Genomic DNA, 15,317 nt, shown 5'->3' with positions numbered 1-15,317 from the left:
CATGGCTGCAGGCCCGATGGCCACTTTGGCATGTTTCCTGCTGACTTTGTGGAGCCCACCAAGTGCCGACCCTCCACTGCTGGCTGCACTGAGGCCACCCCTTCCCAGAAATGCTTTACTTATTGCTGGACAAGGTGGTGTGCGGGGTGTGAGAGCCATATGGCACTCCTCCAGGGAGGGCCCCCCCCCAAAGAAGACAGTTGGGCTCCCTCAGACTTGGGTGGCTCAGCCTCTGTCACCGTAAACGCAGGGATACCCTGGTGATTCCTAAACATGCTTCTGGCAGCTCCCAGGCCCTCCCAACCAGCCTGGCCTTTGACCCCAGCAGACAACACTGAGCCAAGCCCTGTCCATGGCCAGCCCCTCATTGACCTCTGCCTGAGGAAAATGGCACTGCCAAGCTGGGTGGGCTGAGAAGGCTGTTTGCGTTTTCTTTCCTTTCCTCTTGGCTCTAAAGGGTGTTGCCTATGGTTATTAGTGACCCCTGGGACCAGGGAACTCAGCAGAGTTCATGACCGAAGTCAGAGTGGGTCAGGACAGTTTGGGCCGTAGTAGATCGCCTTTCTGGCTCCTGTTCTTTGCTCTCGGTTCTCTGTCCCTTTGCCTGGGCTGTGGACTTTGGGCACTGGGGACAGGAATGACCATGCCCCCATGTGAGTATATGAAGGAAGGTATAAAAACATCAGTGAACATGTGTCTTTTCATGTGGCGATGCCAGCTCTGCTGGCCCTGGCATGTGCCTTCAGCTGATTCTGGTTCAGGGAAAGTAGCCCGAACAGTCTGCCTAATGTCCTGCACTATTTCTGTCCCAATCCACCTGTATCTGCTTTTGGCGTGAGAACTGCCCTAGCAGGCCCTTGTTGTGATCCGCCCTGTTGTGGCCTGAATGCCCCACCCTCCCCACCGTGGAAATAAACCCCTTTCCTTTCCTGGGTGTCTGTGGGGTGTGTATGCACGTGTATACCCTCAGACCTTGGGCCAACTGTTAGCGTTAGCCTGGAAGAGGCATAAACGTTAAGATGTGGAAAAAAAGAAGAAGAAAAAAAAAGAAAAGAGGGGAGGTCAAAGCAGCTCTAAGCCAGAGCGTAAGTTCCCAAATCTCTTAGTGGCCGTAGCACACTGGCATCTCAGGTTTCACACCTGGGTGCTGTGTCCTAGGTCTGTGGTTTTCCAGAAGTCCCCTCCCACAGTTCATGCCATCTGTACCCTTCTAGTCTCTTCTCTGCCTCCATGCCCACCTCTGGGCCCAGTGGGAGGCTGAGCATTCAATCAGAACTGCAAAGTCCTCTCTCCCTGCCAGATTGTCCCTTAGTGACTTAGCTGGTCTGGAGGGACCCCTTACTCCACCCCCCCTGTCAAAACCAGTCATGGCTCCCCTAACTTTGAAGTCTGCTAGATCTGACTAAAAGAGGAGAGGGAGGGGTCTGTGCTCTACTCCTCAGGGGTATCACCCATGAGTATTTATACCAAAGGGGAGTGTTCCATTGCCTTGGCAACTTTCTTGCATGGGTTCTGGTGCCCAGAATATCTGACAGATCTCAGTGTTCCACGATCAATGGGCAGAGGTGGAGGAGCAGTTAAAAGGGTTTATCTCAATGATCAGGGCCAGGGCCAAAGACGAAATGGGTGGCTGAGATAGCATATATCAGAAACAGCAGAGGTCACAGAAAATTCCTCCAGTTCTTCCCTGTTTGCCATCTCTCCTTCCACATTTCCCCATGTAGTCACATCTTCCCCTTCCGTGATGCTCCTGGGGCCCCTTGGTTCTATGTATCCCTCAGTCACTAGCATAAACAGGGGTGGGGAGGGGCCTACGTGGGCAGAATGAACACTGGGTGTTCCCTGCTGGGTGCTGAAGGGAAGTGGTGGTTGCAGAGGGAGGAGTCAGGGACCAATGTGTGGCTCTCCATCATGGAGTTGGTCCCTCGAGAGCTCCCCATCTGTTGGGGGAGAGCTTGGCAACACTGCCGTGGTACCTGGCTGGAAGGAAAGGGAAGACGATGAGGTGAGGGGGCCCACAGGTTAGGAGAATGGTGTTCTCTGATGTTGTTCATCTATGTCTGTATGTCGGTACCTACAATACAGTTGTAGGGTGGCAGAATGAGTGTGTTGCAAAGGCAGTTGGTGCATCTCAGGCCAGGACAGGGTCAGGGAGGATGCTAGAGGGCCTGCAGCAGGAGGGGCTGGAGAAGCTGGCCCGAGGAAGAGAGGCAGAGAAGCTCTCTCCTCTCGGGTTCCATCCACGGGAACTTCCCTGTGGTGATGCAGTCCCCCGTGCCTCCTTGGATACAGGAGGACCAGAGTAAGGAGGAAGAGGGCCCTGAGGTTGACAGCACTCCTTTTCAGTTGTTCTCTGGAGAAAATACGCTGAGTGGGTGTTTGTGTGTCAAAGTCCAGGTGTTGATGTTGTGTAAGTGGGTCTTCCTCAGAAAAAAAGCTGGGCCTTCTCTGGCTTTCTATGGCATAATCCTCTTGAGCCATACTTTGGCCAGCATTTTGATGCACTAACTGCTTCTATTACTATGTAGCTTATTATGTACTGGCCATGCATGACGCCCTGTGTGGTGGAGACCCTTTGGAACCAGTCCTTTCCGCCTTGCTGAGAACTGCTGGACAGTGGCCCCTCAGGGACAAGGGGGTAAGTGCATGGAGAAGCAAGGCAGAGTCTGGGTCGCAATGAGAAGGAAAACGAGAGTGGTCACACCAGGGCCCCTGGGCTTCCCTCCACAGGGGTTTCAAGGAAGTTGTGGGCATTGGCCTTTAATCTGCTGAGGAGGGAGGTAGAACCCTGGGGTTTGGATGTTAGGAGATAATGAGTCATCTTTAAAGGAACAGTTTCAGGAGAGTGGGGGGAGGGGCGAGGAAAGCAGAGGTGAGATTTTCCGTATTATCTGGAAGTGCTTCCTGGCTCCCACCTCAGTCTCTCCTTATGCACCTTGATCGCTTTTAGCCAGTGGAGATGGCTTTTCTGTGGTGCTTTGCGATGGCCTTCTGGTACTGGGAAGTGCAGGGAGGTACTGCCTTACTGACTCTCATTTACACCCCGGGGTCCGGCATTGTCATCGTTGGCTAACTCCAGCCAACAAGTTGTCTCTTTTGTGACCCCTCTCATTCAGATCCCCAGTGAAGCTGTGAGCTTGCTCTTTCAGGCCCCTCTGCCCTCTGGCTTCTGACTCACTTCGACCTCCCCAAATAGGATCCGTGATCTCTGCTCCAAAAGGACCCCCTCTTCCTCTCCAAAGGCATCAAAACTCTTGCTCGCCTAGGCAGCTGATAAATTAATGTACCTTTTGTAACTTATGACTGACTGGTAGCAGCTCCATGGGCTTTCCTCATGGGAGAGTTTGATATTTAAAAGAAGCATGTTAAACTAAAGATGTAGACCTCTGATGGCAGAATTTTAGCTGCTATTGACAGTCAGGTGGAGTTGACATTTTGGGAGCCCTGGGCTGCATTTACAGAATACATAGCCCCTCCCCCCTGCTGTATGTCTGTCCGACTTTATCATGAGGATGGAATTCAGTTTGTGGTGCCCGAAACCCAGCTTCAAGGGAAACATGATCAATATTTGGCCGGTAGAAAGGGAAACTGATGTATTTTGTGCTGTCCCAGAGCATATAACTAGGCCCTCTGAGTAGATATCAATGGAAAAACTGTATCATTGAGAACTGAATGGGAATGCAAAAGCCTGCTCTCAGGTAGGGGTGAAGGGAACTAACATTTAACTGATACCATCTGTATGCCCTACACTATGCCAGGTACCTGACACTAAGACACTTGTCTGTCTTACTTTTCAGACAGGTTGGGCAACCTGCCCATGCACACTCAGGTGGAACAGCTGTCATTCACACCCAGATCTTTCTGACTTCAAGGTCTTATCCCATATCTCTGTACCGAGATGCTGGGCGAGGTCCCCTGTGATCCTCTGTCCCTGGCAAGGCTGGTGATCCCTCACTAGAGACAGGAAGAAGTCCTGCTTAGAGAGGGAAGTGGACTAGATTCTCCTGGGCCTGACCCTGTTTGAGAGCTTCTCTTGCTCTCTTGATGGGAATAATTAAATGTTGGCTCAGGGATTCTGTTTCCATTCTCCTTGTGACTTCTCTTATCAGTACGTACAGTTCCTAACTCACAGAGCAGCTGACTTGCCTTCCCTGGGGGCTTAAGGAGCTGTGGAGGGCTGTCTTACCCTGGGTGATGGGTGACCCCTCCTGCCCTCCCCCAGTCTCAGGTTTCCTTCTCCCGGGTTTGTGATTCATGATTTTTTCACTTGAATATCTTAGAGAAACCTTAGACAGAATGTCTAATAGGAAGCTGATCAACCTCATCATCACCCTCCCCCCAAGGTTTTCTTTTTTGCTGGACTTCTCTCATTCTGAATATGGGACTCTAATTGTCTCGGTTTGCAGTGAGGGTAATTTTGGTTCCCCCTTCTCCTGTTCACCGATCACTAGGACTTTTCTGCTCATCCTTGAAACATCCGGGAGACTAATCCTTCCTTGCCATCCTCAGTGCCAACGCCTAGTTGGGACCCTTGTCATCCCATGCTTATCAGCCCCTTCCCTGGTTCTCTGAGCTCTGCTGTCTTCCTTTCCTTAAACTCCTTGTGGACCATTTCTTTCCTCTGCCTGAGCATGGCCAGTGGTTTCTCATAGCCTTCTGGTGAAAGGATTGGACCCTTCACTCCCTCAGCGGAGGCCCTCTTGGCTCACCCAACCCAGTTGGTTAATAGTGTTTCCCACCAGCTCCTTCTTCTAAGTGGAAGACCACAGAGTGTGTTTCTTGCTTTTCCTCCTATGGATGAGATTTTTCCTGTCCCACAGGTCCTCACCTTTCTCCCCTATGCCCACCCACCCTCCCCCTGAATCCTTTAAAGCCTACCCCCAGTCCCCTTCCTGCACCAAACCCCCAGCAGCCACCCAGATCAGAAGCAACACTTCACCCATTTAAACCATGCTATGATTTATTTTTGTATCACTACTTTGGCAATTTTTGTAACAGTTCACTAATTGTTAATTTTCACATTTTATCACCCTGGCTGCAAATTAATTCAGGGCAAGGACTATTTAATATATCATTTTCTTTTCCATAGCATTTAGCGCAATGCTAGGGATTGCCTGGTTCCCCTTCTTTCTGCTCACCGAACCCTTCTCACACTCACAGCCCCGGTCCTCATCCACAGGAACTGCCCCTGGCCATTTTTCAGCCTGCCAGTGTCTTTGTGCCTGTTGCTTCCTGCAGTCCTTCTCCTGCCCCATTCTGATGCAAGCCTTACCATCTTGGAAAAGCAGTGCGATCCAGTACAAAGTGCACAGGCCAGGGAGCCAGGTGGGTCTGGGTTTGAATCTTGCACCCGCTATTCCTAGCTGTGTGGGTTAAGTTACTGAACCTCCTTGAGGCTGGGCTTCTTCAACTCTAAAAATGGGGAAACAGTTGTGCTTGCTTCGGCAGCACATATACTAAAAATGGGGAAACAGTTCTTTATGGTCAGGTAGAGGTGCACAATAAGCCCTCAGCAAAGACTAGACTCCCCCACCATGGCATCCTCAAGTCCTCCCTCTTGCATAGGCACTTCCTGAGTATCCCATTTGATACTAGTTCTGCTGTCTCTGCAGTCCTTTTGCATTTATAGTATCAGGGATTCAGCCATATTGAAACTGCTCATTTCAGAGATCCAGAGACTGAGGCCCAGAGAGCCCTGCTGCAGGCTGCATAGAGCCTATGGATGGCCAAGCCAGGTCTAACACTTGGGCCTGAGTCCCCGCAGGTGTCTGTCAGCACCATGCAGTCCTCTGCATGCCCTGATCCACAGTGGAGCCCTCCCTCAGCCCCACACATCCTGCCCCTTGCAGAAGGAACATGGAGGAAGTGCTTAAGAAATCCTTGTTTGTGCTCTATTTATGCATGTGTGTCTCACTCCCCTGATGGATGTGTGTTCCCCGAGGTGGGACACATACAGGGCTTTAATGTTGTTCTCTGTATTTGGTACAGACCTAGATTTAATAATGGTGGCCTAACTTCAGGCCCCAGAACAAGGGTTTCTGTAGCTGGGCAGGAGGTCCTCTTTCTGTGGTTCCGGGGGCTGTCCCCACAATATCTTGCTACCTCTGGTGACCATGATTCTGTGCAGTGTCCAACTGTGAGCTGCTCCAGGGTAGAAGCCTGTGTGTTCAGCGGCGGTGCTCACTGTGCACCACTTTGCCTCCCATTCGGCACTCCTGGGCCGCCGCCTCCCCCATTTCTCCTCCCCCCACCCACTCCCTGCGCCATGCTGCTGCTCTGCCTGCTCCAGCTAAGAATATATCATCCTGGTTGCATAGCAACGTGTTTGGTTTCCTTTATTTCTCCTTCTCCTCCCACAAAACTGCCTGAGCTCTAAATTTAAGGTAGTGTGTCAGGAGATGCCCCTACCCCACCCAAGACTCTGAAGCCCAGCATTGTTCCCCCTGTAGCTACAAGCTTTATGAGGACAGAAGCTGAATACTTTTTTCACTATCCCCAACACCTAATAGACTCCTTGACACATAGTAGGTGTTCAGTAAGTTTCTGTTGGATGATGAGAATCATTTTCTCAGAATCCCTACAGTTGAGAGGTGTTTCTCAGACTGGGAAATGTTATCACTGACTCTGGGATGGTCTGTAGTTGACCGCTCTTGGATGGATGCCTTCCTCTTTTTCTCCAGCCACCTAAGAAATGTGTGGAGGAAAAGAAGGCACATATTTTTTCATATTCTACTGGCATGTGGATGGTGGCTGTGTTTTCCTCTTTCTTTTCTGGAAGCTGGTAGTTCAGTCAACCCACATGATTTATGGAACCCAGTGGATACCAGTGTAATGGGGCTTCATGATTCCTGCCTTGGGAAGCTCATGGTCTAACGGGCTGGGGATAGATTACTCTTTCTGTGACGGGAGTGTGAGGCTTGCTTTCAGAGGGAGGCTTAGAAGTCACAAAGTACTAGGTTTGAATCCCAGCTCTGCTAATTGCAATTTGTGTGACTGTGGGTGGGTCGCTTAACTTAGCTCATAGATTGTAAGGTTTATGTGAGAAAAACCATGAATAGAATCTAACAGAGTGTCAGGAAACAGGGGTGCCCATATTAGTGCAAATTTTCTTTTCCCCTTTTAATGAGTAGACGGAAATATACCAGAAAATGCCTGATAGTGCTAGTGATGGGATGCCATCAATATGCAGGCCTACAGAGAAGGGGGAACCTGGGAAGTATCCGCTTATTGGGTACTAGAGGAAGTGCTCTCCCTGGAGCTAATGTATTTCCTTTTTATTTTCCTTAGTTTAAAAAGTAAGTGTTGGCTTTCACAACTGACTTCCCGGCTACCCTACATTCATCTCTTTCCAAACATCCCAATGTAGCATCCTGAATTGACTCAGGGTAAGCCTTGGGTAGGAGTGGGAGGGTTAGGTTCCAGAGGGAGGATGAAAGTTAAGTGGCTCCTCTGGGGTCATGGAAATAAGCTGGAAAAGAGGAGGCTGCTGTTCAGTTAAAAATAGCATCAGCAGTGGCCGCAGCTTGGGGAGCAGCCAGGGGTCAGAAGCTGGGGCAGCCCCAGGCACACATTCCCAGCAGAGAACTTGAAGTTTGGCTAGCTGTTCCCTGTCCCTTGGGATGGGGCGGTGGATAGTTCCTCATGTGTGTCACCTGTGCCTGCCCACAGTGGGCAGCCAGCATCTCATGTCCCCTTCTAGACCTGCACATCACATTGCTTCCTCTTTTCCTGTTCACTTCACACACTGCCCAACCCACCCCCCCCCCACCCCTTCCATCCTTTCCTTCTAGAGCAGTGCAACAGCAACATCCATTTACTAGAATTTTTACAAACCAGTCACTTTGTACTAAGTGTTCTTGGGCTTCTGTGCTCTGGAAGTCTGTTGTCTGAGATAGCATCCTGGACCCACGGACTGCCAGAAAAACAATCGAAGAACAACCACTAAATAAACACAAAATAGATGAGATAACATGTTCCCATCCTGTATGAGTTGAGGCCAGTGGTATTTGTGGGGGCCTTCTGGGTGTGTATTTGAGAAAGCTTGAGAGTTTCCTGCTTGAAAAAGGTGAAGATGAGCTAAGTTCGTGCTTTCCTTGCACCAGTGATCCAGAAACAAGCCCCCCTCCCACCAGCAAGAGAATGGAAGAGGAGTGCTTTCTGGCCAGAGTTTAAGACTGGACCTTGGGAGGAGATGCACGCTGGAGGTGAGGAGTCTAAGGAGACAGGAGCCAGCCACATTTGCTACAGACTCATTCTGATAATTGTATTGGAATCCAGGTGGATCAAGTTAGATTAATCAATGGGTCGATCCATTGATTGAGCCATTCACCCACTCAGCAAACATTTAAGGAACATCTACTAAGTACCAGCATGAATGTGAGGGCATTCCAAGTCAGCAGTTTCTCATCCTAGCTGCACACTGGAATTACCTATGGAATCTGAAAGAAATGCTGATGCTCAGGTTTCACCCGAGAACAGTTATATTAAAAAAAAAAAAAAAATCTCTGTGTGTGGGAGGCAGTCCTGGGTAGTTAGGTTCCCCAGGTGATTCCACGGTGCAGCCAGGATAAAAAACCACTGGTCTAGGTGAGCCCTAGGCTCCTTCCTGTAACATAGCCACTCATTGCCCCTTTCCGCTGAGGGCCCTTTCTGCCGTTGCCTGCCAAGGGACGGGATTGGCAATGTGGCCTGCAGCTGCTGAGATGCAGCCGGCCCTCTACAGCCGGCTCCCACAAGTGTTTATTGAGCAGCTATCAGGGGCTCAGCCTTAGAGAGACACAGAGGTGAGAATAACAGTGTCCCCTGGAAGTAAATTAACATAAGCATCCATTTCCTTGATTGTTCACTTGCTGAGCCAGCGCCAGCTTTCCTGATGAATGGGATTTTCTGTGATTTATTCTGTCTTGTCCCTCAGTGGAAGAGAAACAGTGACTATATCTGGTGCCTTGCGGTTAAATGGAGTTAAAGCAGGTGGTGAAAAAGAGCCTCACACAGGTAGGTGGAGGGCAGGCAAGTAGGGTGGGTTGCCAAAGGGACACAATGTGTTCCTTGGGGAGGTTTTCACAAATACGCTATCAAGTTGTCTAAATTGTGAAAAAGTAGGAGTAACTAATACAGCTGTTTAATATGTGATTATCAGCAAGGGTTTGAGCCCCTCTGAATCATCTGTCCAATCCTAAGGTGTAGTGGAGTGACCCTGGCACTCAGAGAACATGCAGTCTAGCTGGGGAATTTATATTGATATGAAAAATGGAGATTGTAAGTACTTAGTTGTGTTTTGTGACTAACGTCATCAAGAGCGTGGAGAAAGGAGCTACCAGAGAGGCACTGCCTGAAGTGCAGTCCCTGGCCCGGCTCTGTCCACTGTTCATTGTCAGCTGGTAATGAGAAGGAGAAAAAGTGAAAGGAAGCATTGATAAACTTTTATGGTGATTTTCCAGAGTAATTTTGTCTGAAACTAAAAATTTTTTAAAAAGGGGCTTACACTTTGTTCTTAAAATTGCATTTCTCTAGTAATTCATTTTTATTGTATTTAATGAAAGGACCAGTCCATGGCAGATTGGAATCAAAAAATGAAAGAAAAAAACAAAAACCAAACTCGTCCTTTACTGCAGATGGTTGAAAGTGCTTTGGATGGAGTAGCTGGATATTTGAGATATCATGGCAAACTAGAGAGATACCAGCAAGCGGGAGAACAGTGGAACTTCTCTTTGGTGTTGCAAAGGGAATTAGAGTGTAGCCTAAAAACCCGGACCTAACTCATGCAGGAGGCTCTCAGACCACAAATGTTTTTTGAGGTTTTGGTGGATGCCGGAGTTTTATAGGTGCTTCGTATAAATTATTTCATTGCCTCCTCTCACAGCCCTATGTGATAATAATGCTTGTCTCCATCTCTGTTTTGTGGAAGCCTAATATGCACAGCTCACTATGGCTGCTGGTGATTAGTAGACCTGAATTTTAAAGACAGATGTTTTGGACTCTGGAGCCTGATGGTTCACGAACCCTCACTGCCATTCCACATAGCCCCTCCAGGTGACAAGGAGCATGGACCACAGACTCTGCCCATCCAGACATTCCAGAATAGGAATGAAAAGAAGGCCCTGCAGATACAGATCACAGAGCTCAGGGCTGTTCTTCCAGAAAGATACCCTATGTTCTGGGGAGGGCAGGGCGTGGACCTTTAGCTGGCAGTTTTCTTTTTTCTCCTTGGTGCTCATTTCCAGGGGTATTTTGTAGATGAACCCACCCTGGTTTGGGCCTTTTCTTAGACTTCGAATTTTCTCATCAGCAGTTTTTGCCAGTGACAGCTCATCCATCCACTTATTTTTAAACTTTTAATTTTTAAATAAAGATTCATAGGAAGTTTCAAAGAAACATAGAGGGAGCTCCTATGCACCCTTCTTCCAGCATATCCCACTGTTAGTATAATATCAGGAAATTGACCTTGGTATAATCCACAGACTCACCCATCTACTTTTTTCTATTAATTTCTTTAAAAGATTAGGGGCGCCTGGGTGGCTCAGTGGGTTAAAGCCTCTGCCTTCGACTCAGGTCATGATCCCAGGATTCTGGGATGGAGCCCCACATCAGGCTCTCTGCTCAGCAGGGAGCCTGCTTCTCCCTCTCTCTCTGCCTTCCTCTCTGCCTACTTGTGATCTCTGTCAAATAAATAAATAAAATCTTTTAAAAAATATAAAAGATTATTATTATTTTTTAAATTTTTTATTTCTTTTCAGCGTAACAGTATTCATTGTTTTTTCACCACACCCAGTGCTCCATGCAATCCGTGCCCTCCCTAATACCCACCACCTGGTTCCCCCCAACCTCCCAGCCCCCGCCCCTTCAAAACCATCAGGTTGTTTTTCAGAGTCCATAGTCTTTCATGGTTCACCTCCCCTTCTAATTTCCCTCAACTCCCTTCTCTTCTCCATCTACCCTTGTCCTCCATATTATTTGTTATGCTCCACAAATAAGTGAAACCATATGATACTTGACTCTCTCTGCTTGACTTATTTCACTCAGCATAATCTCTTCCAGTCCCGTCCATGTTGCTACAAAAGTTGGGTATTCATCCTTTCTGATGGAGGCGTAATACTCCGTAGTGTATATGGACCACATCTTCCTTATCCATTCATCCGTTGAAGGGCATCTTGGTTCTTTCCACAGTTTGGCGACCGTGGCCATTGCTGCTATAAACATTGGGGTACAGATGACCCTTCTTTTCGCTACATCTGTATCTTTGGGGTAAATACACAGTAGTGCAATTGCAGGGTCATAGGGAAGCTCTATTTTTAATTTCTTGAGGAATCTCCACACTGTTCTCCAAAGTGGCTGCACCAACTTGCATTCCCACCAACAGTGTAAGAAGGTTCCCCTTTCTCCACATCCTCTCCAACACACGTTGTTTCCTGTCTTGCTAATTTTGGCCATTCTAACTTGTGTAAGGTGGTATCTCAATGTGGTTTTAATTTGAATCTCCCTGATGGCTAGTGATGATGAACATTTTTTCATGTGTCTGATAGCCATTTGTATGTCTTCATTGGAGAAGTGTCTATTCATATCTTCTGCCCATTTTTTGATATGATTGTCTGTTTTGTGTGTGTTGAGTTTGAGGAGTTCTTTATAGATCCTGGATATCAACCTTTTGTCTGTACTGTCATTTGCAAGTATCTTCTCCCATTCTGTGGGTTGCCTCTTTGTTTTGTTGACTGTTTCCTTCGCTGTGCAGAAGCTTTTGATCTTGATGAAGTCCCAAAAGTTCATTTTCGCTTTTGTTTCCATCGCCTTTGGAGACATATCTTGAAAGAAGTTGCTGTGGCTGATATCAAAGAAGTTACTGCCTATGTTCTCTTCTAGGATTCTGATGGATTCCTGTCTCACGTTGAGGTCTTTTATCCATTTCAAGTTTATCTTTGTGTACGGTGTAAGAGAATGGTCGAGTTTCATTCTTCTACATAAAGATTATTTTTTTAGAGAAGTTTTAGGTTGACCTAAAAATGGAGGAAAGATACGGAAATTTCTCCCATTTTACCCCATGCCCCCTCCTCCACATTCACAACCTCCCAGATTGTCAGCATCCCTCACTAGAGTGGTGCCTTTGTGACAGTTGATGAACCTACATTGACACATCATTATCACTCAAAGTCCATCATTTACATTAGGGTTCACTGTTGTGCATTCCATAGGTTTGGACAAAAGTATGTTAGGTATCCACCATTATGGTTTAGACACAGTAGTTTCATTGCTGTAAAAATGCCCTGTGTTCTGCCTATTTGTCCTTCTCTCCTGCTAACCCCTGGTAACCAGTGATTTCATTGTCTCCATACTTTGACCTTTTCTAGAATGTCACATAGTAGAATCATACAGAATGTAGTGTTTTCAGGTTGGCTTCTTTCACTTAGCCATATGCATTTAAGATTTCTCCATGTCTTTTTGTGGCTTAACAGCTCGTTTCTTTTTAGCACTGAATAATATTCTGTTGTCTGGATGTACCACGGTTTATCTACTCCCCAAATAAAAGGTTAACTTGGTTGCTTCCAAGTTTTGCCAATTTTGAATAAAGCTACAAACGTTCATGTGGAAGTATTTGCATAGACATAGCTTTTAGCTCCTTTGGGTGAATACCTAGGAGCACAGCATACCCACCTGTTTTTTTTCTCCCGCATTCTGGGTACCATGCTTGAAGAGAAGCATCAAAAAGCCATAGTGTATCTGGAGGAGGGAGAGGGTGAATAATCTGGAAGCCAGGTCACATCCAGATTGTTCTTTGTGACTAGTGTGACCATCTTATATGTCGATGCCATATGTTATTTAGTTCTCCCGTCTTAGCATCTATAGCAGTGTGAGGCACATAGTTGACCCTCAGTAGATGTTTTTTGAATTGAATATTTGATTCAGAGCAGAAAACGTACATATAAACATAATGGCTGTCTTCCATATTGCTGGGCCTCCAGTGTGGAAGAAGAATGAGATTGATCTGTGTACCCCCTATTGCTCTTGAAGACAGAACCAGGATTAGTGAATGGGGGTGGGGGCAGGGAAAACATAAGGAGAAACATTCCAGATGGATTTATGGAAGAACTTTACCAAGAATGGGAATAATGCAACAAGGAAGTAGTTCCTCTGGAACTGGAAGAAATCAGGGATGCAGTGGAAATGTTTCGACATTGGACCAAATACGTTTAATAGGAGTCCTTCCAGTTTCTTATTTCTGAGAGTCAAAGAACATGCAGGTATAGATAGAAGTAGGGCGGTTGGGAGGAGGGCTCAGTTTATGGGTAGAGGGTATTCATGGAGTTTGAGGTGATAGCAAAAGATTTTAATGGAAGAATACCTGTAGATTTTGAAAAGATTGTCTTTGTTTTTTTAGAAGAGAGTCATAGGTAGCCAGATATATAAGACCCTTTCTCTCAGCTTCTCTGGGTAACCTATGGTATTTGTCCAGAGCAACATTTGGACTTCACCTAGCAATCAGACACTCATTTTTTTCTTTCAGGCAGCATTTGGCAACATCGGTCCTAGAGAAAATCATGGGAGCTGGATTCTGACTATAGCTGACATGTTTTTGTCATGTTAATCACTTAGATTGAAATTTAGGAGAAGATTATTGCAATTTCTATTCCAGAAAATGAAACAGGAATGAAGTGGGCACCGAGTTAATATGATCACTTCCAGGTGAAAAAGAAAAAAAATAAGTCAAGGTTCTTCAATGGAGCCATCTTAGAAGGTTAGTATATATCCATATATGATTATCCTGTAAGGTATGACTTTAGATGATTTATGTTTTTATCTCATCCTAGCTGCCAAGGAACATCTAAACTGATATTTTTTAAGGTAGGGAGTAGAAAAAGGAAGTAATACTTCTTTTTTGCTTACTACATGCCAGGAACTTTACATTTATTATTTCATCCATTTTCACAATGATTCTGATGTGTAGGTATTATCATTACTATTTTATGGTCAAGGAAACTGAAGCTCATCAGAGCACAGTAACATGTTCTGGGACACATAGCTAGTGAAAAGTAGAGATGAGATTCAAAGCCAAATCTACTGGACTCTAAAGCCACTGCTCTTTATGCTGTTGGTATTCAAAACATACCATCTCAAGCAAAACCCAAACCTATCATATTCATAAACAGATTTCAGAACTGTATCTCATATGTTTCAAACCCAGAGGTGTGAGTTTCCTATCTGCAGAAAAGCCTGCCCACATGGCACATGTTTCTACCATTGCTGATGACCTTTCTGTAGTACAGTCAGACTGAAGCATTCTAACTATTGTCACACTCAACAGCTAATTACCCCTAGTCCTGGCTCATATCCAGCCCACTTTGTTTTCCTAATGCCTCCAAATGCATGATCCTGAAGGTGTGAACACTGTCTGTGGGCTTGGGTCTAGTTTCCAGCTTGCCTGCTGCCCGATGTCTAATAATCCTAGCCTATTTTCAAGTCTTGGGATTGTGTTCTCACTGTCACAAGCAGGCTCAGAGGAGAGCCAGGAGACCTCATGGTACAGGAGACAGAGCACTGTGCCTGAAAGTGCTTTGTCCTTGCTGTATGACTTACCGTTGCTGGAGCTATAAGGAGTCCTTTTACTGTCTGAGTCTTAGTTCTTTCATGAGCAAAAAGGGGATAGTAATAACCCCCCTCTTTTCTTTTTAGGATTAACAAGAGACTCATATGATATTAGTATCTAGGAAATTTTATAAACCATGGGCATTGTACAAATTTAAGTTTGGTGGGTAAAAGAGAATGATCCCATCTCTTGGAAAAGCTTTCCTTCAAAAGGGGTGGAAGCCAGCGCACATGTTCTAGGTAGGAAACCATGAGCTGCCAGGTTCTGTTTTGCTAGAGCAGGCTTGGTCTCTGTCCCACATGCCGCTTAGCCCCCACCCTCCCCAACAGCATGGCTGTGTTTCTTGGCTTGGAGTACTGAGATAATTGCTCCGTATCTTCCCTGTCCAGTGAGCATGAGCCCATTAGAACTGAAAGATTGCCACTGGCTGAAGCCTTCTGAAGACTCTGATTGGGTAACTGCGTTCGGCTCAGCTGAATTTGCTTGCTGGCTATGTAAATATTAGGGTTGTTAATCTTTATTAGAGGGTGTTAGCCAAGAAAAATTGCATTTTTAAAAACCCATATATTAACATGGGAAAAAAGTAAAAGTAAACCAAACAAAATTTAACAATTTTGATGTCCTAAAAGCTTCCAGTGAAGACTAAAAAGGCCTCGAGTGTGTATTTGTTCAATAAATAAGACTGTGGCTTCCAATTCTTTTTGAAGGAGGGGCAGAGATCTTAAATAAAAAAGCCAGTTTT

At 46.3% G+C, this 15,317-nt stretch overlaps 1 protein-coding gene across 1 annotated transcript in view; it reads left to right on the top strand.

Annotated features, from left to right (window-relative positions):
* Nucleotides 1–2,545: 2,545 nt before the first annotated feature.
* The window catches only part of LOC308344942 (kalirin-like), a gene marked incomplete at its 5' end in the record, with an annotated part of 125,523 nt that continues 112,751 nt past the window's right edge, over nucleotides 2,546–15,317 (top strand). The window contains 2 exons of the mRNA XM_080806830.1: nucleotides 2,546–2,638; nucleotides 2,951–3,014. Coding sequence (XP_080662956.1) covers nucleotides 2,546–2,638; nucleotides 2,951–3,014 — 157 coding nt within the window. The remainder of the gene's footprint in view (nucleotides 2,639–2,950; nucleotides 3,015–15,317) is intronic.

This window comes from Martes martes (assembly GCF_963455335.1).
Source record: "Martes martes genome assembly, chromosome: 1".
In the NCBI taxonomy this organism is placed as follows: Eukaryota; Metazoa; Chordata; class Mammalia; order Carnivora; family Mustelidae; genus Martes; species Martes martes.
Note: the sequence above shows the minus strand (reverse complement) of the source record. Positions and strands in the feature narration are given on the sequence as shown.